Source organism: Oculina patagonica, chromosome 10, assembly GCF_052425735.1.
Source record: "Oculina patagonica isolate OP01 chromosome 10, crgOcupat, whole genome shotgun sequence".
NCBI lineage: Eukaryota > Metazoa > Cnidaria > Anthozoa > Scleractinia > Oculinidae > Oculina > Oculina patagonica.
Genome location: NC_135767.1, coordinates 22,830,836 through 22,852,429, shown reverse-complemented (window position 1 = coordinate 22,852,429; position 21,594 = coordinate 22,830,836). Strand labels below are relative to the sequence as shown.

Genomic DNA, 21,594 nt, shown 5'->3' with positions numbered 1-21,594 from the left:
AACCATCAAAGTAAAGGATGCACTAGAGCATGATGCATTAATGCATTACACTTTAATAAATAAAGTCAATTCAATAGACTACACGCGTGCATTCCTTACTGCGTTCGACAACTGAAACTCGGTATTTCTGTAATAGCCAACTCTTTGCCTGACATGCAAATAAGAATTGGAAGCAAAATCCCAACGGAAAGTCACAAAAGGCATAACCAACTAAAGCGATACTACTGTGAGCTATCGAATGGTGACGACCCCCAAAACAAAACGTTGGCGTTTGTTCCAAGCAATTTTTCACAAAATTTTGTTCCTCCCGTTGAGGAAGAAAATGTCACAGCCTATGTTGTGCGTTTGCTGGCACGAAAACGTTGTAGCAAGTTCCTTTTTAGGACAATCTGGAGGTTCTTGTTCAACCTGCGTCACAAAAACGCTGCAAGAAAGGTTGCACGATAAATTTCTTTGTTTAAAGTAGTTTTACTGGATAAAAATACGATGTATAACATAGCACAACTTAACCAATTGTCCAATGCGAGTCCAAAATCGCACATAACTGTGCATACCAAGCATTGTATTCACTTTAAATACAAGTGTCGACATTAAAAAATAATACATTGTAAGTAAATGAAGACTTTGTGTCTAGAGTCACGTAACAGGAACCCCAGGACAGGAACACATAGTTTATAAATTTGTCATCCGCTAAAATTGATCAGTTGTAAAAGTACAAAGCTTTAGAAGGCTGCGTACTGATCAATCGCGACATCGAATAACATAGGAATCGTGTTTTAAAGAAGTCTGCTGTTTCAAAATGACGGCAGCTTTGCGGACCATGCACCGGGGCAGATATTTGATGATTTTAATGTTTTTTTCGACGTTGCACTATCCATGCGTGACAGAAGACCTGCTTGACCCAAGACTTCTCAGTCAAACGCTCCTTAAACTAGCTACAGATGGACTTGGCGTCTCAGATTTACAGGTAACAAAATAAAATTATTCCTACGAGTTAAATTTTTTATATTTTTTCGATCTGTGTTTTTCTGTGTGACAATTCAAAAGTTATTTATTTTTTTGCAATTGCATCAACTGTTTTTTTTAACTCTGCTCTAGAATAATAACGGCTTACCACAAAGCTTTTTAAATGAATGTCCTTGCCACGGATTTTAACAACCAAATATATACTTGTGTCGTAGGACACCTAAAAATAACGAACCATGTTTTTAACAATTGCCACATTAGAGCTCTGAAACTGTTAACAGCGTCTTTGACTGCGGATGGCTAGGATGCAAAAGGATGACAACTTAAGAAAATTAAGGCTTAAACTTCAAGTTCTTTCCACGCGTCTTCTAAAATCCGCAATATTCAAAGCAGCTAGCGTGGTTTGACTTCTCTCTGCAAAGTCAAGATTATATCTTCCTTCCGCGTTTTGTTGCCTATTACTAATTTCAGAACAGTTTAAATCAAAAATCCACAAAATTCCTGTGACGTAGGCCCTTTAATAAAACGCTAAAAGGGAGGTTATGTCCAGTTACTGCGCATGTTACAATTTTCATAATCACTGACACTGACCTTGACACTGGCCGGGCCAGTATATTGTGGTTTATTAAAAGCGGATTTGGTTTTTATTTCCTTTAGTGTTGGGTTATGGATATGAATACGAGACAATGAAAAATAGAAATCAAACTAGTTTGAAAACTTCAAAAAACGAAATATAAATTAAAACAACAGCATTTATCACTTTTGCAAGGGCACATACCTTTCGAAAAAAAAATTACAACGCGGAGAAGGAAAAGGCTCCTAGCACCAAGCATAATAGTAATGTTACTCTAGACCACCTGTATAATAACACGTTTACAAAAGTTGCTGCACTGCTTTTAACACACACACAAACTTATTACTGTAATGTTTTCATTGGCCGTGTTTATGCAATCTTAAACGACCTTAAAGAAGCTGAAACAATTTTTATAGAAAGCAATAAAATAAATATTGAAAACAAAATACAATTTACAAGGAGTAATCGATTAACGTTGTAAGCTGGAGGCCAAAAAAAACCAAAAAACAAATAAATCAACCTAACAACTAAAAACTCGCTTAAGGTTAATTTGTTCCTTGGACATGAACGGGGACGAATCACTTTGTTTAGTTTACTGTCAAGGGATTAAGTTGCAATTACGCATTGACTTGGTTTATTTTTAGTTTATTACGTTCGTGTTTACACTTCAACATGAATTTGTTATAATTCTTTTTGGTACAAGTTGCTGCGATGATGCTTATTCTACAAAACCTCTTCTTCTTTCCATTGTAGGACCATTTTGACAAGTTACAGTTTACTGAGACTGCAGTAGACGGCAGTTCCATCATCCCCAATGTGGCAGCTGACGTTTCAGTCAAGTTCAAAGATCGATTTCTCGTTGTGCGAAAACTTAAACAAGCCGTCGAATCGTCTTGGCCCACATATCCTACAACAAACCCAACGGAATGTTGTCAAATAGCGAGCTCGTCAAGTGGCCTAGAGTACGATTCAAGATTTCGCAAGAAAGTTGACTTTTCACGTGTATGTGTGAAAATACCTGATGGTGCTCAGTCCTCAAGAAAACATGTCGCTGATTCTGTAGTGGCGAAGATGAAAGATATGATGAAAGATCATCCATTTATAAAATGGCAATACTTTGCATCAGAGGACGGCACTTACACGAATTTCCCAGCGTTTGAGGATACGGCAGACTGCAGATCCTATGATCCTCGTTTCAGGCCTTTTTATGTAGAGACAGCAACACCAGAACCCAAAGATGTTGTTCTTGTTATCGACAAAAGTGGATCAATGAGGGAAGAAGGCAGGATTAAAGTGGCTAGGGAGGCTGCTAAAACATTACTTAGTACAATGAACCCGAGGGACAGAGTAAGTACTGAATAAATATAATAACTATTAGAGGAGGCAAGCGTGGCAGAGTGGTTTGGGGCGCTGGTGTTGTAATCCGGAGGTACCCAGTTCAAGACCTACCCTGGTCACTTGCTGGATTTGTTTCTCGGGTTGTCCCGAGTTCAAATCCTCGACCACGCTTTGTATATAGCTAACTGGTCTGTCTCCTGCCAGTTGGGATCTTGTTATATTCATTTAAGGTAATTCCTGGGAAATAAAACTGCTCATAGATTTTCAACCAAACTTTGCCGGTTTGTTGTTTACCGTCAGAAGTTAAATTTTGAAATAAAAAGGGGGATCACCGTATTTGTTTAGGAGCAGGAAGACTTTGTATTTACCACATAATTCTTTAATAATTCCTTTGCGAGTACTGGGAAAGTACACGTTTTCGGTGATAACGTATTATTCTGCCATAGAAATTGATCTGTATTCATTTTACGGAAAGAATTTGATCGAAAATCTCAAACTAAGAGAAAAAATGATAGGTCACCGTATTCGTTTACGACTCTCTCGCGAGTCAAGCCGCATAGAAAAAAAGCCGCCATTTTGTTTATGTGCGCGCGCTAATTACGCGTAAAATTCTGCGCAGTAAGGATGCGCAATGCAATACTAGGGAATCACCTTAAAATATTTGTTTCCTCTGTTTCAGTGGCATGCCTGTAATCTAGCTATCTCGTAGAGATATGAAGCTAAGTGCATGACCACTATAAACACCATTTATTTATTTATTTTAACGATCGTATAGAATAACAGTTCTTGTTCGTTGATTGGTCGATCGATTAACTGATTGATCAAGTGATTATGTGATCGATCTTTTATTGCTTCTAGATTGGATTGGTAAAATTTAGCCATTTTGCTGAAACGCCTACTGGATATAATGATGGGCGAGACTGTCACAGCGAACGCTTGGCGGATGCTACACCAATTAACATAAAATACTTGAATAATTATGTTGATACAATTTTTGCAGGAGGTAGGCTAACAGCAATCGATAATTGGTATTTTTCTGCTATTTTTATTTCTTAAATCAGGAATGACAAGGGATACCCGTAACCAACAGTATCTAAGGCCATGATTTGCAATCATCTCTTGTTGGAAATGTGGGTCCAGAAAGGGGAATTAAGGCCCCGTCCACATCAACCCGGGTAAATTTGAAAACGGACAAATTTGAAAACGCCGTGTAAAATGTTTTCCGTTTACATTACCCCGGGTAAATTTAAAAACGATAAGCTTTCATCGCGCGCTGAGTTACAACGCATGCACATAGATATTGTTAAGCTAATTAAGCTTTTTGTTTTGACGGAGAACACATGACTATTTGACGTCAGCGTTTTCAAAAAGTCCCGGCTTCGCCCGTTTTCGCCGTCCACTACAAAAATATAACGGACTGACGGGATTAGCTGTCATGGTTATTGTTCAAAGGTTAATATGGGCTCTTATTGTAACTGAATAGTCAGCCTGCCATTCAACCAGTGACTGCTCGGGTCCATACGACAACGTACAACGCCCATTCTCCATCATATTTTATATAGTGAGGTCGCTTAGAGTAATTATCGTTACCGGTTTGTACTTGCAGCTTCTATTCTGTACGTTATTAAAAAAAACCCACAACAACGCTTTTCAGTTTTCGGAACATGTTTCGATGTTTCAAACATCATCATCAGCCACAATGAATATATAAGGTTTACAGAATGATCGTTATTATATATGTAACAGCCTATACAATGAGCCTTTATAAATTCAAATTAACGTAAAATGCAAAATTATATAAACTAACCAATAACAATAGTGAAAAACCACTATGCTGAAATATATACAATTAAAAGTGTAACGATAAATTGACATGCTCAACTTGTTTGTTGAATTCTGGATTAAAACGTTCAATATGAAAAAAAATAAAATGATTTTTGAAACATCGAAACATGTTCCGAAAACTGAAGCGCGTTGTTGTGTTTTTCAAAATATTTGCAACACCTGTGCTATGTACCTTATTCAATTTTAGTCAGGGCTAAAAACACTACGGTTTACCGGCTTTCAAAATATTTTTTTTTTTTTTACTTCAACCGGGTCATGATCAAAAGGTCACGCCCGTCAGTTGTGATTGGTAGATTTCGATCACTTTTGTTTGTTTCTGTTTTTTATGGTTCATTGGCTATCGCCATAGTTATGATTGCCGGCAGCGAAAAACGCAATGGCTAGTTGGATTTTGAATTTCAAAGTTCGCGTATCACGGAAACCGCAATAATCACCACTGGGAACTTATTCCTTACGTTTGTTGCAATAGCTATAAGATAATAATCATACCCTTATGTCTTTATGTTGCCTTCCCACAGGAGGAACTTATTATTCCAAAGCATTTACTCGGGCCTTCGACTTGTTGAATGGTTCATCTGCTGGAGAGGGTCAGTTCAGAAAAAAAGTCATTCTGTTTTTAACAGATGGTCAGCCAGCAGACTCGGCAAAACCAATTATGGAAACGATAAAAACGAAGAACGCAGAGCTTAACAATGCAGTCGTTATAATGACGTATGGTATGTTACAGAACTTGCAAATCCTCCAAGATATTGCTAAGCAAGATGGAACCCCGTATGGCTTACCAAAAGCACCTGACGTCACTGTAAGTACATATTAGGCAGAGTGAAATGTCGAATTTTTCTTTAATTTAAACTTAAAAACGAACTGGCATTCAGGTCATTAAATAATTTAAAAATTTAAAAATATGAGTACCACAGGATGAAATAACGTAAAGAATTACAACGATTGAATTAATCTATTTGCTTTTCTCAAATCAAATAAGGAAAACCCAAAGACGACGTTATAGTTGCTGGAATGATAAGCTTTTGTTGATGCTGCTTTCATTTACGAAGATCAGTAAAAAGGGTTTTCATGCTTGGGGCAGTTGTAACTCTCTGTTGTTTTGTTTTGTATTTTCGACCATTAATAATTATTACTTTTTTAAATCAAGGTTTAGGTTTAGATTAAGAATAAAAAGTTGGTGAAATAAAAATTTAATGTCTAATGCATATGTAATATTATTAAACAAATGTAGTGAGCCACGTGTTTATTTATTCATTCCCCATGAATTTTTTTTTTCATCATCAAAACTAATATAATCAACCTTTATTATTGTATTTGTTTTTTGATTTTGTTTCCTCTGTTCACAGGCCGGAAAATTCACTTATGTGCAAGACGCGAAAAACTTACGAAGAGACTTGGCAACTTACTACGATTTCTTCTCAACAAACACTATTCGCGATAAACCAATCATATCCATTCCTTATGTAGATGCCTTTGGAACAGGTAAAGTAACAAAGGATGCAAAAGTTTGATGCAAACATTGGTTGGTTTATGAGATATTAAAATATATAAACTTTGGTTCTTAGAGTTATGCCTTACAATGGTTGACATTGTTATGTTTTTGGCCAGATATTTTAAAACAAACTTAAAAGCACTTTGTAGAAAGTGTTTCCTTGAAACAATCCCGGACACTTTCAATTGAGCCCATTTCACGAATTGAAAGAAATGTTACCTATATGAACACTACTTACGACTTTACAGCGGCCCTCAAAACTCAAAACATGTCTAGCAAAACCGGGACGGAACTGACTACACGTAAAACGACAGTTAAAATGGTGATAAAACGTTCCCAAAGGGTTAAGGGTGGGTGAGCTTGTTGGTTAAATTAAAAGGAGTATAAATAAATGCACGGCTTCATGAAACGGATCCCCATATGACCTATGCGTTTTTTAACCGTTATCCTTTTTGCCATGTTTAATGCCGTTCCTTCATTCATTCATTCATTTGCATCGTAAGGTAATAGTTTTGTTATCAACTGTTTTATACCCACAGGTCTCTTAACATCCATAACACTGCCTTGTTATCACCAAGGCAAATTCATTGGTGTTGTTGGTACAGACCTTAGCATGGAAGACCTTCTTTCTGAAATCACCTACTTTCAGAGAGGGCAGTCAAGTTATGCTTTTATGGCGGACAGCTCCGGAAGGACCATGATGCATCCTCTTCTACCAGCCCCTTCTGACGCTTACGGGGACCCGATATTTATGGACATCACGGCCTTAGAACCTGAACCGGAGTTTGATTCTGTATTTGAATCTATTAAAAAGTAAGAACGTTATAGTCCAGTATGGAACGAACTTGAATATAACATTCTGATGAACCCTTTGATCCTTCTCTGATTAATCAGTGGAAAATTGGTAATATGGCAGATGATAAGAACCATCCATCATAAATCGGGGCCACCATATCGTCAGAATAAAGCTTGATTTAACTACAGTACATAACTTTCATCCTAACGTATCTAACTAAATGGCAGTAATAGATCTCTTGAGTTATCTAAGTTACATCGGTTTAAAATCAGCTAGGAAGCTACTTGTACCATCACCAGGGCAAATTGAATACTTACTTTAATAGGCAAAAGGGAAATTAAACAGAATGAATTGTCAATCTTGTGGTTGTAATTGTTGGTACTGTTGTTGATGTGCCTATTGTCTATTTTGTAGTGGTGGATCTGGACAGAAGAATATTTCATCAAAACGTTTCCTGCCTCGAGGTGGCAAAGTTAAAGAAGGAGTTACAGTTTTAAAGGTACCGTCAACTTATCACTGGATGCCAGTTGAAGAGACAAATTTTACCGTTGGAATCGTGGTAGCAGTTGGCGATAAGGACGAAAACCTTGGAAGTCAATCTATTCCTCCAGGTAAATAAAAGAACACACACTCCTCCAGATAGATAGAAGCACACTTATACAACCTAAACAGATGTAGTTGGATGCTGACTCCGTATCGTAATTAAAAGAAACCAAAAGAAGCAAATTTGTTGCCACTTTGTGTAGAATTCAAAGACACAAAGGAGTTCCGCAAATGGAAGCTTAGTTTTGTAAGTGTTGAACACGCACATACATTGTGAGTGCAGAATAGATGTGGAGAACACCTTCACGTAAAATTGGTGGGGCTACTTATCATCTCCGCTTTGTGCTTAACTACATAGGTTTTACGTTTCTGTACCATCGTTTGGATTTAATCAAGCCTGCAAAACCCTGCTTTCACTTTGGAAGATTCTCAGCTAAAGGTTTGTATTAAGATACGTAAAAATTGGGTTGGGAAAAGTTATGACGTTTTTTTGGACAATCCACAAAATGTTCCGATTTTTATCTTCAGGATGGTTCATATTTTACACAAGTTATTGGCATTGTTTAGAAGATTCTCAACATCTGGTGAGGATTGATCTAGGAATCGTTGTTACACTCAGTTAGTGTTTCAACGGTGCTATCTGGAAGGGAAAACTTATCATGCTGCATCCATTTTCGCCGCCATCAGGGCCGTTCAACTTTAGCGACCAGAGGTGGTGATGGAAGGTCATCAGGGTAGAAATGAAATGCATCCTCGACCATCTTGTGTTTGTGTCATTTTTGAAATTGGGTGACAATCTGGCTTCTTGAGGTCAGGTGTGATCTTAACATACTGGCGATATGCCGAACCCCTGGTCTTACTTCATGATTAACTATGTTTTCCTTAATTTAGGTATCGGCACTAAAGTTTTAAATACTTATTCCTAAGGGAATTGTAAAAATATCTTCCTTACAGTGAATTATCGGCTACGTTTCAGATTCGACAGTTGTGAAGTTTGGCGCAGAAGCCTTTAAAGATCCATACACCTATCTTGGATTGGATGAGACCGTATCTCGTGTGAACGCCTACAGAAGTTTTATGACAGGTGCAAGCTCACACAATCCTGGATTCAAACATGGCATTCGGGACACAGTTGTCGCTACAAGAAAGGTCGAGGACATTTGGCTTCGAAAAAAGAGAAACTACGCAAAATATCTAGTTTGGAGATATATTGGCACAGCTAATGGTGTGTTCAGAATGATGCCTGGGACATCAATGGCGAAATCGTTCGACCCAAGAAGAAGACCATGGTAAAGTATCTGTCTGTAAAGAGTGAACGCGATAGTGCATATTTAGTTTGGTTTTGACCTCCTTTTCATTAGTCCAACAAACTGAGCAAACATAACGTGTTGTTACAAATAAAAAAAATATCAATTTATCTTATTAAATCTAATCCAATCTAATCCAGTCCAAACCAATCTAGTCAATCCAAACAGGAGATGACTGTCATTAGCATGGTGATAACGATCATGGCGATGAGAACAATCACATTGACGATTGCCCCAAATATGCTATGACGATGATAGTGTCTATTGCGATGGTGATGATGATAATGAAGAGGGTGATGAAGATGAAGATATTTCCGTATACATTTAACGACTCTTGTCATTTTAGGTACCTCTCAGCGTTAAGCAACACGGGAAAGATTGCCCTATCCACGCCTTACATAGACGCCTTAGAAACAGGAGCGGTGATAGCTGCTGCCCACACTATTTACCGCGGCCAAAACAGCGGCGAACATACTAAGAATGATCAAGTTATTGGAGTCATGGGTGCGGACTTTCCTTTATCATACTTTCAAAAGTAAGGCTGTCTGACTAGTAATTTTAAACAGTTAGTCTGCTCAGGCTCAGTGATTACTGAATACTGAATGTCCCAAGAATAGAATGAAGAAGACTATAAGGCTAAGTTGCTAATGGAACAATTTTTTTACAATAAGAAATATTTGAGGAAATAATGAAAAAACATCAAACGGAAATGATCGTGGTACAGACTCGATTCGCCATCTTGGGTTATAAAGCTTTAAATTTGACATTGTCGACAATTGAGTATTACATCGGACAAGCAGAACCCCAGGAATTGCACTCGACTCGGTCTGTTATCATTCTTAATCACACTTAGCTCTGCATATTTTTTGTCAACTGGTAATAATTTATTTTTCAGACTCTTAACAGATACATATCCAAAGTGCAAAGAGAGCAACTATGACTGTTTCGTGTTGGATGGTGCGGGATTTTTGATAATACACGATGAATTCCTAGTACCTAACATGACAGCTAAAGCACTGGAATATGTGCACATCACCGAAAAGGAAAAAGACATTGCTGAGGATCTTTTACAAAAAGGATATTTAGTGAAAAAGGAATGCCGCAACTTGGAGAAAATCAAACTGCAGAGCTTTTACGAGTTAAAGATCCCACTACGAGGCGTGAATACCCTTGATAGTGGAAGCCCATGCAAGAAGTATCAACTTTTTAGTGTGGGTCGAAGCAATGCGTTTTTAGGTAAGAAATATGTATTACATTCCCTTTTAATTATCTAAACATTTCATGCGTACGCCAAAAATTTCCTTCGTTAACAACTGACGATTTGAGGTCAAAATATTATAGGGCACGTTCTAGAGAATGTCTTGTCGTGTCATAGCTTGAATGATGAGTTTGAAATTCCACATTTCAAAGTTGCCGCCGTCCAGACAAGGTGGAAATACGCCAATCCGGTCCGTTTAGTGCCATACACTTAACTGCATAATCCTATGCTATCTGTCCCTAGATTCCATCCCATTTCGCTAAAATTCAACAAAATGTAATTCTCTTTACCATCTATTCCTGAAGGAGAAAAGAAGAAAAGCCTAGTAAGCTTTTTTGTGGTGCCATGAGAAAAAAGTCACATGTTGGTTACTAAATAAAATGTGCGAGTTCGACTGATTTGTTCCCAGTAATCTGCGTGCATGTCACTGACATTTCTTTATAGGCTTGCAACTTGATACAATCCGCATTGTTGACATGTTTCCATATCAACAATCCTGTTTAGTACCTTAAATCTAACTGTATAAATGATGCCTATGCCATTTCACCCTAAATTCCATCTCACTTAATTCGACAACATGTAATCCATCCTTACCATGTATTGCCAAAGGAGAGAAATAAAAATGCCTAGTATGCTTTTCTTTCAAATTGCTCAGTTGATTACTAAAGAAAATTGCGATTCCTTTCCAGTAATCTGCGTACATGTTAGTTACATTTCTTATAGGCTGCACCTTGGCACAATCCGCATTGTTGACATGTTTTCATATCAACAGGAATCATATCACGTGACAGTTCCTGTTACTCCAAGTCTTGTATGTGCTCCAATAATACAGAATGTTCCAATGTGCAGGATTTGACCTGCCAGTGCCCATGCTCCTCGCCACTTAAGTTCCATTACTGTAGAAGCGAGTTTCCCGCCAGCAAGTAAGATAACACACTTTTTTTAATGTCTAAAGTACAACAACATCTATATTAATTCAACAAATAAAAAAAAAAAAAAAAAAAAAAAAAATTTATTTATAAAGGGTTACACGTCATGCCACACAGAAATCAAAGGCTCTTGGAGGAACTGTGTAAATCAAAGGAGGAATTAATGTAAATCAAAGGCTCTTGGAGGAACCTCATGGTAATTCGATGAAGTGCCGACCTTCGCATTTTTTTCCAAATAAGCGTCCAATAATGCAATAACCTCACTTTTTTTCCTTTCCTTTTCCAATAATAAAGGTCTGCTTGTGCTCTGAGGCTTCGTAGCGCGAGTTCTATTCTTTTTTACCACCAGAACAAAGTGTCACGATGAAGATCTGTGCTCCTCTTCCGCATTCAGGAAATTTCTTTTTTAAATAAACAACTTTGTTTCCTGTAAGAGAAAAACCCTGGACACGAGGTTAGAGAAAAATTTATTTCTGTGTGGCATGGCTGAATTGTGTTTTAAAGGACCTTTCTATCAGCACGTTTACCGTTTAGTGCATAAATTAATGGCGGTAAGGAGATATTAGAATCGAGTGAGTGAGGGAATTTCATGGAATTCGAGGACATAACATAGCCTTCTTACCAGAGAAGGAGTGGTTTCAGGACGGGAGAAGCAACAGGGTGAAACTAAATTCCCATACTAGGATATAGTTAATAGAGGGAAATGGTAATGAAGCCTGGCAAAGTTCTCTGTTATAGGTTTTTGTTCGTCATATCATTATGGGGGTTATCTGGCAAAATACATTAGGTGGTTACGTGTGTTCATGCAACTAACCAACAAAAACATTACGATTACGTAATTCGTGCGAAGAACAAAAACAAAAGATATGCAGTCTACAACATTGGAAGGTATATCATTCCAGTCCTTAAGATAACTGTTTAAAAACGAAAACTTAAAATAGTTAGTTCGGCAAGCTTAGGCCTAATGAAAAAAAAAAAATTTGAAGATCAATGTCACAATGCCCAAAGGCAATCATATACATTTGCACCAGGCAGATAAATTTCCTTTGTAACTCCAGCGAAGGCCACTTAAGTTCCTCGAGCTTTAAATGTTGTGGGTTATTGGTACAGTACTGTTGTATGGAAAAGTTACACGATTATTGTCAAAGGTAATAATTTTAAACATTTCATTTTTTTCTTCTCAGGACTTCTATTTGTCCTGTATCAGCACCTCTCGTCCCACCTGAAAATGTCAATAATTCTTCAGTCAGTGGCTTAGAGAAATGTTTTGACCCACAATACAAGGTCGACGACGATAGTGATGATGATGATGATGATGATGATGATGATGACAACAAGGGCGGAATATCAGGTGGAGCCATCGCTGGTATCGTTCTGGGGTCCATAGCCGTCTTTACTGTAGCTGTCATTATCGTCGTGAAATGCAAGAACAGACAGCGAGTTCCTAAGAACGGGACTGTTACCCATCCAGTGGCTGCCCCGGCCCCCACGGTGACTTACAATGCACCTTCACCGGCATTTCCTCCTTACGGCCCCGAACCTGGTCTTCCTGTGCATTCTACGAGCGTTGCCATGCCACCAACAACTGATCAGACAATGTCGCCCGTGGCATCAACACCGCCATATAACTCTTATTATATTATGCGGGTCGATACTAGATACCAGAGGAGGTTGGACACCGATGTCGTGTTTTTACGTGACCTTGGCGAACCGTAAAAAATATTCTGACAGCGACAGGAAGGTGGTACTTATTTGCGTTTTTCTGATCTCTTTTAGACGTTAGTCATCTGAAAATCGTTCTGTGGCTTCATGAAAATATTAATCCTTCCTTCAGAGGTTAGTTGTTTTTTTTTGTTGCATATTTTTGTCAAGATCTGATGGAGCCATCGAACGGTGTTATTAGTTTCATACGTGTCATATGACACATTTTGAAGGAAAATTTTCACGTTTTCCTCGGGTTTTAGGCCGTAATCTTTACATTACTCAAAAGTAGGTTTGTTAACCTTTGTTTTTACACCGTTGCCCCCGTTCGCCCCCGCAACCGTTTTTGAAATATTTTAAGTTAAACTTTGCCCTGGTAATAGTTGATGTGACGAACATATGTCGCGAGGTGTGAATATTTGCGCTGACTCCACGTTTGAAGTATAACGTCGAAAACGTCTGCTTTGATGAGTTTTAAGTGTTATTTGTTATTCTGACTAACGTTCGATTTATTTGGGGCAGATCTAGTAATGAGCAACGCTCAAAGCGGGGCAAAAAGACCTGTTTCGAAGCGGCAAGAACATTGCGTGACAAGAAAAGCGTTGTGACTTTCGTTTGTTATGCAATCGATTCATGATCATGTAATCTAATATCTTGACTGTGTATTTTGAATAAACGAGTGTTACAACACAGGCAGCCCAGGCTCTGGCTTCGTTAATAATTTGCAACGGTCGTTGTCGGTTTGACTCAAGCGATCGAAAAATATGCTCCTTAAATCGTTGAATTTGAGATGTTTCGTTCCTAAATTACAATAAACTGTATGCCAGATAAATAAAGATCACTTACCTATTGTTGATAGTGTGTTATTGTGAGATTTGGTGGGGTTTTGGAACGATTAATTCCTCACTTGCCGCTGACGCCCCCTACTAATACCAAAGAATTGTTGGTATTAGTGTCGGTGGTTGATTTGAATCATTCGTTTTATTTTCGCCGATTATTTTGACAGTTCGAAATCGGAAACAACAAGATCCATCCCGTCACTCAACCAGCGCCGACTTGTATCCGTCCAGTATGTGGAGAAGTGCCTCGCTAAACGGCACAATACACATTCCGCCTTCGCCTTTCCGACGGAAAATCAACCAAACTGAAATAAGCAAAACGCCCATTGAGCCCAAGAAACGGCAATCTCGGTATAATAAAGATAAATAAATTTGAAACGTTGCTGCAGTGTATAAAATCTTCAAAGAGATCAGCTTGTGACTCTTGTTGGTCGAAAGCATCCATTTTGTTCGGCAGTGTGATGTTCACTCTTTGGCGTCTGGGTTCAAATGAAGCGAAATGACGGTCTACCCATAATTCTTCGCGGGCTGCTGTCCAACCTCTTCTGACTAGACTCTAATAAAGTAAAGGCCCATACTTGTCGGAGCTTATCCGGGTTTCTATTGGCACTAAGCGGCTAGGAATATTTTTCTCCCCTTTGAATGGGTGCTAGTCCATCGCAGGGTACCCCCCAGCATTATGTCGCCGGTACCCGTTTATACACCTGGGTGGAGAAAGGCACTATGAGAGTAAAGTGTCTTGCCCAAGAACACGACACGATGACCCCGGCCAGGCCTCGAACCCAGACCGCTCGATCCGGAGTCTGTCACACTAACCATTAGGCCACCGCGCCTCCCACAGACACTAATAAAGTAAATTGTACGTGATTTATATACCGCTATAAAGGCAAAGGAAAAATGCGACAAAGCACAGTAATTTAATTACAACTGACAGTAGGTTTTAAACGCTATTTCGTCATGTATTGATTAATTTCGTAATATGTAAAATATTTCGGCTCCATACAATAAGTAATAATTTATCAAAGTGGAAAACACGATAGAAGCATGGATGGGAACCAAGAATGTCTTGAATGAGGAAAATTAAGATGGATTATGAATCAGTATTTCGTAAAAATTAAGTTGTCATTTTTCTGACAAGTGCATTTTGCTTAATTTTTTAATAAATTTAATGTAATAAATTTATTATGTAATAAATTATTTTTACATATCTTCTTCTAAGGATGGGGAAGATTAAAGAAAAATGTTTTTCTTATATATATATATGCTAAGGCCTTCTTTTCTAGAAAGAATTATGTATAAAAAAGCAGCCGAGCATTTCTGTAGATTTTGCATAGCACATTAACTAATAAAGTCATTTCAGTAGACTGCATGCGTGCATTGCTTACTTCGTTTGACGTCTTAGTATTTCTATAGTATTTTCTGTTGCCTAATATGGAAATTAGAATTGGAGGGAAAATCCCAACGTAACGCAAAGTGTCAAAAGGCGTAAACCCTAAAAGAAAGTGTATTTTGTGCGTTTGCTGGCACGAAAACGTTGCAGCAAGTTCCTTTTAGGACAATCAGGAGGTTCGTGTTTAACCTGCATCACAAAACCACTGCGAGAAATAAACGCGATAAATTGTCTTGTTTAAAGTAGTTTTACTGGATAAAAATTCGACGTCTAGCATAGCACGAGTTAGTCACAAATCCGGACATAATTATGCATACCTAACATTGTATTCACTATAAACACAAGTGTCGATATTTTAAAATAATACATTGTAAGTGAATCAATACATTAAAACTTAATAGATATTAATTATTCAGTTTATGTGTCAAGAGTCACGTAACAGGAACACACAGTTTATAAATACGTCACCTACTAAAATTAATTCAGAAAAGTGATCATTTGTAAAAGTACTAAGCTTTAGAAGGCTGAGTACTGATCAATCGCGAATGCGCATTTACAAGATTAAAAACGGAATTAAAAAAAGCTAAAAGCTAAAATTACAATTAAAGGTAACCTTACGATGAATTTAAAAAGCTAAAAGTACAATTAAAGGTAAACTTACAATGATTTTAAAAAGTTAAAATTACAATTATTAAAAGTAGAATATAATTTAAAAACAACTATGATAAAAATGCAACCATGCGCCGAAAAAATAGTGACGCTCGGAACGATCTCACCGGTTTTGTTGACTTTCGAAGTATTGGACCGTCACAAATGAGTGTATTTTGGTTTGCAGATGAGGTACGTTTTAAGAAATTATACGCAAGAATGCATTTCAAAGTGGTAAGACGTGTTTGTATATTTGTAATCCTAAGGTCCCAAGTTCGAGTCCTCTTCTCTGCCACTGGATGGATTTGTGTTCGGTGATCCCGAATTCAAATCCTCCACTGGAGCAGCCTACTGCCAGTTGGGATTTTTAACAAATTTCTGTTGTATTTGCAATATTTTGTTAGCTTAGTTACAGTGTCCACAATTAGCACAACAGTGCTTAATACTTTGACACTTAAATAAAGTGGTTTATTTATTATGTTTTTTTTACTGATTAGTTCTAATTGAACTGCTCTGCCCCCTGTGGTTAAAGTGGCACATAACCGAACAAAACAGTAAACGTTTGAAAAGTAAAACTACGCGCAAAATTGGTCACGCTTCAGGGATGGATGCAAATGGTAGTAAAACTAAATACATGTAAATTATCAATTATTCAGTTCATGTGTCCCGAATCACGTAACAGGAACACACAGTTTATAAATACGTCACACGCTAAAACTGATCAGTTGTGTACAAGTGTGAAGCTTTAGAAGGCTGTGTACTGATGAATCGCGACACTGAATAACACCGGAATCGCGTTCAAAAGACGTTTGCTGTTCCAAAATGACGGCAGCTTTATCCACTCTGCACCGGTACAGATATTTAATGATTTTAATGATTTTATCGACGTTGCACTATCCGTGCATGACAGAAGACCTGCTTGACGCAAGACTTTTCAGAAGAGCGCTCACTAAACTAGCTACTGATGGACTTGGAGTCTCTGATTTGCAGGTAACGAATGCTATTACTCAACAGGGCCGTACCTAGTTGCCCCAGCCAGGAAAACTAAGAAACTAAGAAAACTACAGAAAAAAAGAAAAACTAAACTAAAAAAAAACCCACTTGCCCCACGCCAGGAAAAATTCCCCCGCAGACAAAAAGTGCTAGGTACGACCCTGCTCAAAACAGTTAAGATAAAATCCACAAAATTCCCATGACGTGGCTCCTTTCAAGCGCTAAAAACATAGCTACGCATGTCATTATCTTCATTATCACTGGTACTGACCTTGACACAGATCGGGTCAGTATGTTGTGGTTTATTAAAAGTGATTTTTGGTTTTTATTTATTTGTCATGGGAATAAATACGAAATAATGAAAAATAAATATCAAACTGACTTGAAAACTTTTAAACCAAATATAAATTTAAACAACAGCATATATCACTCTGGCAATGTTCAAGTGAATGGCTGGCTACCGTTCGGGGAAAAAGAAAGAAAGAAAAGCCACGACAGCAACAGGAACAATTCCATTAGCCCACTAGATAGACTAAAGAACCTGTAGAATTACACGCTTACGAAAGCTGCTACGCTGATCTTAGCACACACACAAACTTATTAGCATAATGTTTTCGTTGGCCGTGTTTGTGCAATCTTAAACGACCTAAAACAAGATGGCACCATCTGTAGAGAGCAGTAAAATATAAATTTAAAAACAAATTACAAGGAGTAATAAATTAACCTTGTAAGCGATGGAAATCGAAGTATACGTAACAGCGAAAAAAAACGCTCAACGTTAGTTTATTCCAATTATGTTGCAGTAACGCTTTGACTCGGTTTGTTTTTAAACTGTTACCTCCGTGTTCAAGTACACTTCTACATGAATGTGTTACAATTCTTTGTGGTAAAGTTCGTTATGATAATGCTTGCTGCTACTTACCGCAGAACGCTTCTCCTCCCCTTGAATATGGTGTCATTTTTCGGTTTTGGGCCTTAAAAAGAGTATCAATTTTCGCTTTCTTTATCCTTAAATAGGGTCAGGGTTTAAGAACCTTGGCGGCACACCCCTATCCGAAATTTATGGAAGTACCCCCCCCCTCCCGGGATTTGTTCCTTGGACATGAACGGGGACGAATCACTTTGTTTAGTTTACTGTCAAAGGATTTTAAAAGTTGCAATAACGCTTTGACTCGGTTTGTTTTCTTCTTTATTACGTTCGTGTTGACACTTCAAAATGAATTTGTTATAATTCTTTTTGGTACAATTCGTTGTGATAATGCTTATTCTACAAAAGCTCTTCTTCTTGTTTCCATTTTAGGAACATTTTGACAAGTTACCGTTTACTGAGACTTTAGTAAACGGCAGAACCATCATCCCCAATATGGCAGCGGAGGTTTCAGTCAAGTTCAAAGATCGATTTCTCGTTGTACGAAAACTTAAACAAGCCGTTGAATCCTCTTGGCCCAAGTCTCCTACAACAAACCCGGCAGAATGTTGTCAGATAGCAAACTCGCCGAGTGGCCTAGAGTACGATTCAAGATTTCGCAAGAAAGTTGACTTTTCACGTGTATGTGTGAAAATACCTGAGGGTGCCCTGTCCTCAAGGGAATATGTTGCCGATTCTGTAGTTGCGAAGATGGAAGAAATAATGAAAGATCATCCATTTATAAAATGGCAATACTTTGCATCAGAGGATGGCACTTACACGAATTTTCCGGCGTTTGAGGATATGGCAGACTGCAGATCTTATGATCCTCGTTTCAGACCATTTTACGTGGAGACAGCAACACCAGAACCCAAAGATGTTGTTCTTGTTATCGACAAAAGTGGATCAATGAGCTTAAAAAGAATGCCAGTGGCTAAGGAGGCTGCTAAAACATTACTTAGTACAATGAACCCGAGGGATAGAGTAAGTATTGGATGAGGTATATTCATAACAACTTACTAACGATGAACAAGTTTTACTGAACCCCTTTCATTAATTGCGAGACTTTGAAAATGGTGAAAAGCTTTATCGAATGTTGTAAACAATTACTACGTTTAACCGCATGGCAAAATATTATTGATTAAGAACACATGTTCCTAACTCTCCCTCCCCCAACTCTACCTCTGTCAACTTGGCCAAGGACACCAAAACTAGCTGGGTTGAGATTGTGGAAAAAGAGAAAAGAAAATACCCCGTGCACCATCCAACACCGATAACATTTCTGAATTACGACAACAAACGCCCTGCACCAGTTTATTGACCCACTGTAAGGTTTTATTATTATAACGATATTAATCAGTCAGTGACACAAGGCTAGCTACTCTGAGAAAGGAAATTACTTCCGTGTTCCCCCAACATGGGTCGAACTTTGCGCACACCGGTCGGACGTTCTACCACTGAGCTACAAGAGACCAGTCGGAGCTAGACCATAATTATAACTAGTCAATACATGACAAACATACCACGTATCACCAGAATTAGCTTTGTCGATAAGTGGAAATAATATGTGAAAAGAAATGTTGGTATTTTAATGTTAAGCTTGACAAAATGAAGAAAGATTAGCTTTTATTAATTTATGTTAGTAAGTGCAATATGCTAAGCAGGGAGGATTCTTAAACCTATAGACTAAAAGTTCATATTCTTTGATTGATTGACGAGGGATCAATCAGTTGACTGACGGATTGATTGATCGATCGATCGATCGATCGATCAATTGCTTTTGTAATTTATCTATTATTATTTTCAGATTGGATTGGTAAAATTCAGCAGTTTTGCTGAAACACCAACTGGACATAACAATGACTTCAGGCGCAACTGTCACAGCGAACAATTGGCGGAGGCTACACCAATTAACATAAAATACTTGAAAAATTACGTTGATGAAATTACTGCTGAAGGTAAGTTAACAGAAACAATTCGGGTGTCTTGTCATGATTCTGTTATTTTTGTTCAAACTAGAAACAAGTCATACCTTTAAAGAGCAGTAACTAAGGTCAGGATTACAGTCATGCTGGCTCGATTTTCTTCTTTTGTTGGGAATAAGGGGCAAACAAAGTTATCAGTTTCAAAATAACCGTGTTTTAAATGATCGAATGAGAGTAAAAATGTCCTTTAAACTCCATTGGGAGCTTTATCCTACGTTTGTGATGAAAATTATAATGATACACTTATGTATTTATGTTGCTTTTCCTCAGGAACAACTTATTATTCCAGAGCATTTACTCGGGCGTTCGACTTGTTGAAGGCTTCATCTGCTGGAGAGGATCCGTCCAGGAAAAAGGTCATTATCTTTTTAACAGATGGTGAACCAACCGACGATGGAAAGACAATCATGCAGACGATAAAAACGAAGAACGCAGAGCTTAACAATGCAGTCGTAGTAATGACGTATGGTATGTTACAGAACTTGCAAATCCTTGAAGATATTGCTAAGCAAGATGGAACCCGGTATGGTGTACCAAAAGCGTCTGACGTCACTGTGAGTACATTAATGATCGTTCGTTTTATTGGGTGGGGGATGGAGGGGTGGAATTTGATAGTAAATCCCCTATATAAATAATGCCACCCGTTCTTCATCAGAAATGTTTTACACTCCTGCCCCCTTAAAATCCAAAATATTTGAGTTGATCCCCCTCAAAAATGATAAAGAAAAATTAAAACTTAACAAGCCAAACTTAATTATATCAGGTAAAGTTGCAGTTATGTGTTTTCCTTATAAGGAATTCATAAAGTCTCAACGAGATGCAGCTGGAATGATATGAAATCGCGAATGTCTTAACTGCTTCTGTTGCTGTTATTAACGGTTACAATAGTGAAGAGTTTTCATGCTTGGGCGATTACAATTGTCTATTGTTTTGTCTTAACGTTCTCTCGACAATTATTGATCTTTGAATTTTAAATAATCTTATATCACTTTTCATACTTGCAAAAATTTTTGAGATCAAGTCAAAACAGTCGTAAAAATAAACAGTAATGCATCTGTAATATTAACTAACAACATGGAGTGAGCTATGTGCTGAAACATAGTTAACATTTTCCTTGATTTTTATTTTATTCATCATCAAAATGAATGTAACAGGCCTTTATTATTATTATTTTTTTAAATTTTGCTTCCTATATTTAAAGGCTGGAAAGTTTACGTATGTAAAAGACACAGAAAACCTACGAAAGGATTTGGCAACATATTACGATTTCTTCTCAACAAAAACTGTTCGCGATGAACCAATCATCTCCATTCCCTACATTGACGCCTTTGGAACAGGCAAGAAAGCTATATATAATTCATTTTTTTCTCTATATTGCAATAAAGTTGTTATAAATAAAAATAAATAAATAAATAAATAAATAAATAAATAAATAAATAATGTGCTTTATCAGAAATGGTAACTAATGGCTGGTTTGGTTGGTGGGACAAATGTTAGCTAATTTCGTCTTCTGTTCAAATGGGAAAATTCAACCCGGTCACCGAGATAAATAGCTGTGACAAGATCATCCAAGTGTAACATTTAACAAAAAAGCATTCGGCCTACTGAAAAGTGTCTCTAGTATTTCTCCTTTCCGTTATATCGGAAAACTCATAACCGACTGATAAAATTCATTCTGGTCTAGAATATCGTCGACACATTCGTCCTTTCACGGAAAAGCGTATGTATTTGAAAAAAACGTTTTTCCGGTAACCTGAGTACCTTCAGCCCTATTACTGGGATCTCGGCCGGAAAAATCGAATAACCGGGCTAGCCCGCGCCCTTACATTAACACATTGAAATCTTTACATATGAAAGAGTGGTAAGACGATTACCGCGCCAGCCCGCGCCGGTTGTCCGAAGCTCATACGAAGAGACCCTAAAAAAATATATTATTTATCTTTTTCATACCTATTCATATTTTTAAGCCGGTCTGGTCAGGAGATGTGCCTGTGAAATTGTAGTTTGTTGTTTTATTGCTTTTCATGGTCTCATGTCCCCTCAATGAAAATTTTGCATTCTCATAGGTGTGTTAACATCC

The 21,594-nt window shown here is 37.7% G+C and overlaps 2 protein-coding genes across 2 annotated transcripts in view; both read left to right on the top strand.

Annotated features, from left to right (window-relative positions):
• The first annotated feature begins 799 nt into the window (after positions 1–799).
• LOC144667362 (VWFA and cache domain-containing protein 1-like) lies at positions 800–12,767 on the top strand. Its single transcript, XM_078528747.1, has 13 exons — positions 800–967; positions 2,294–2,887; positions 3,737–3,881; positions 5,242–5,525; positions 6,073–6,208; positions 6,758–7,031; positions 7,429–7,625; positions 7,916–7,996; positions 8,534–8,846; positions 9,211–9,399; positions 9,760–10,100; positions 10,895–11,045; positions 12,236–12,767. Exons 1-13 carry the CDS (start codon positions 800–802, stop codon positions 12,765–12,767), a joined length of 3,405 nt encoding a protein of 1,134 aa, XP_078384873.1.
• Positions 12,768–16,451: 3,684 nt separating this feature from the next.
• The window catches only part of LOC144667361 (VWFA and cache domain-containing protein 1-like), a 30,145-nt gene continuing 25,002 nt past the window's right edge, over positions 16,452–21,594 (top strand). The window contains exons 1-5 of the mRNA XM_078528746.1: positions 16,452–16,619; positions 17,923–18,513; positions 19,337–19,487; positions 19,785–20,068; positions 20,716–20,851. Of these exons, the coding sequence (XP_078384872.1) occupies positions 16,452–16,619; positions 17,923–18,513; positions 19,337–19,487; positions 19,785–20,068; positions 20,716–20,851 (1,330 nt within the window). The remainder of the gene's footprint in view (positions 16,620–17,922; positions 18,514–19,336; positions 19,488–19,784; positions 20,069–20,715; positions 20,852–21,594) is intronic.

Excerpts from the sequence above, each read along its gene's own strand:
- LOC144667362 (XM_078528747.1), top strand. The coding sequence starts at position 800 with ATGACGGCAGCTTTGCGGACCATGCACCGGGGCAGATATTTGATGATT. Across the intron at positions 2,888-3,736 it reads CAATGAACCCGAGGGACAGA|ATTGGATTGGTAAAATTTAG; the intron begins GTAAGTACTGAA and ends TATTGCTTCTAG. Across the intron at positions 11,046-12,235 it reads AGCGAGTTTCCCGCCAGCAA|GACTTCTATTTGTCCTGTAT; the intron begins GTAAGATAACAC and ends TTTTCTTCTCAG.